Here is a 1838-nt window from a genome sequence, read left to right as displayed (position 1 = left end):
CGGCTGCTCAGTTGGCGGCGCGCTGGAGAGGCCAGAGTTGGTTTGTGCGGGCGGCACGCTGGGGTTGGCTGCCGGCAAGCCGAGTCCAGGGTTTTGCCGTACGGGCTGGACACTGGGGTCGGGAAGACTGAGCTTGCCGGGGTCGGGTAGGGGTAGAACAGGCGCAGGCTGCAGACTCATGGCGCCCAGTATGCGATCAACCTCTGCGACCGCCGCGCTGTCACGCCGCAGGTCCTGGATAGTGCGCGCCACGTCGTGTGGCGAGGCTGCATCGTGTGTTACCGCCTGATCCTGAGACAGACCAGGCCGGTCCTTCACTGACTTGTCCTTTGCCGACTCCACGTCGATAGACCAGGCCAGTCCCTGCCCCTCACGACCAGGGCCGGTTGGCGCCGATGGAGAAGCCTCTGCGGGAGGGGGGTTGAATTCCCGTCGTGCGGTCGACCGAAATTGTAACTGCACTTTCCTCCTCCGGAGGTCCTCCACTTCCTTGGCCAACTCCAAAATCCTGATCTCCTCGAGGAGTGCCGTCCGCTCCTTCTCGAGCGCATCCTCTTCCGCCAGGGGAACGGTGCTTGGGGAACGATCTTGTCCCTCAGGAGTTTCTGTCAAGCTGCTGGCGGGGCTCACGACAGGCCGGGCACGACCTTGTCCCTCAGGCGTGGTGGTCAAGGACGACTGGAGAGAAGTTATTTCCTCGGCCACTTTCTGTATTTCGACTTGTATGTCCGTGTCCAGAAGCCTCGCAGGCAGCTTAGCCGTCCGTTTAGGGCGTACCGATTCCATGACATCGGCTCAAAGTGACGAAAATGACGAAAATTTTGGAAAAAACGTGCAGAGTAAAAGTCACTGCATCACATCTAGTCACGTGGTATCATGGAATAAACCATCCCAGGTGTGGGGGTGCCTCTCATCCAATTACACAGGATGTCCGCTCATCCTATCACTATTATCAACAAATCTACCGAAGAAGATGAAGTGTTCTTCCCACAACGAGCTCGCCTGGCCCGAAAAGGAAAACTTTTGACCTTGTTGTCATGTTAAAAAAGAGTTGAACACATTGATGTCTGAAGCCTGCATACCTTGGAAATTACTGTTTCTGCACTAGTATATCTCCTTAACTTTACAGAATCGATAATATTCTATATGGCAGTATTATGATTAGTGGCAGTATTATGATAATAGATGTTACCCCTGCTTTGCAAAATTTACATAGGATCATGTTGTTGTCATCAATATCTACAGGTCAAAGATGATGAAAACCTCTATAGACATGTATGTTTAGGATCCGATGGTACTTCCAGGTAAACAAAATTCAAATATGTATACAATTTAGATATTCAATACAATTGGATATAAAAATGGAGATTTACTTCAGGATGTTTTGACTGACATCGATCACTCTCCTTCAGCGTCAGTAGAATGAATTGGCAGAATAATTCAAAACAAGTACAGTCAGTAGAAAAAAAACAGTTGAACCACTAACTCCTAAGGATTGTATGCAAAAGTCACATCATGTTTGCATAGTTGACCCTATGGTGAAGAAAAGTGATGGATCATTGGATGTCACTCGAAACGTCTAAAAGTAAATCTCCGTTTTTGTCCAGTTGAAGAGATTGAATTTTGAATAAAGATGAAAACCTAATGTTAGTCATTTTTTTACTTATTCTGTTTCAAAGTCACGAACACAAATGCCTGCTTGGTCACTTACCATCTTTTGCTATTTGATCAGCATCCACTACAGGAACCCCCAATTCTTTAAACATGGAAGACACTGTACTCTTACCCTGTGGCTATACCGCCAGTCAGGCCTACAAGGAGCATGATGGCTCAGTCAC

The 1838-nt window shown here is 48.4% G+C and overlaps 1 protein-coding gene across 1 annotated transcript in view; it reads right to left on the bottom strand.

The window, feature by feature from the left end:
• The window catches only part of LOC118424366 (dephospho-CoA kinase domain-containing protein-like), an 11694-nt gene extending 9870 nt beyond the window's left edge, over positions 1-1824 (bottom strand). The window contains 2 exon segments of the mRNA XM_035832914.1: positions 1712-1787; positions 1789-1824. Of these exon segments, the coding sequence (XP_035688807.1) occupies positions 1712-1787; positions 1789-1824 (112 nt within the window).
• Between the last annotated feature and the right edge of the window lie 14 nt (positions 1825-1838).

Source organism: Branchiostoma floridae, chromosome 10, assembly GCF_000003815.2.
Source record: "Branchiostoma floridae strain S238N-H82 chromosome 10, Bfl_VNyyK, whole genome shotgun sequence".
NCBI classification, from domain to species: domain Eukaryota; kingdom Metazoa; phylum Chordata; class Leptocardii; order Amphioxiformes; family Branchiostomatidae; genus Branchiostoma; species Branchiostoma floridae.
The sequence above is the reverse complement of the archived record's forward strand: the minus strand, read 5'-3'. Positions and strand labels throughout refer to the sequence as shown.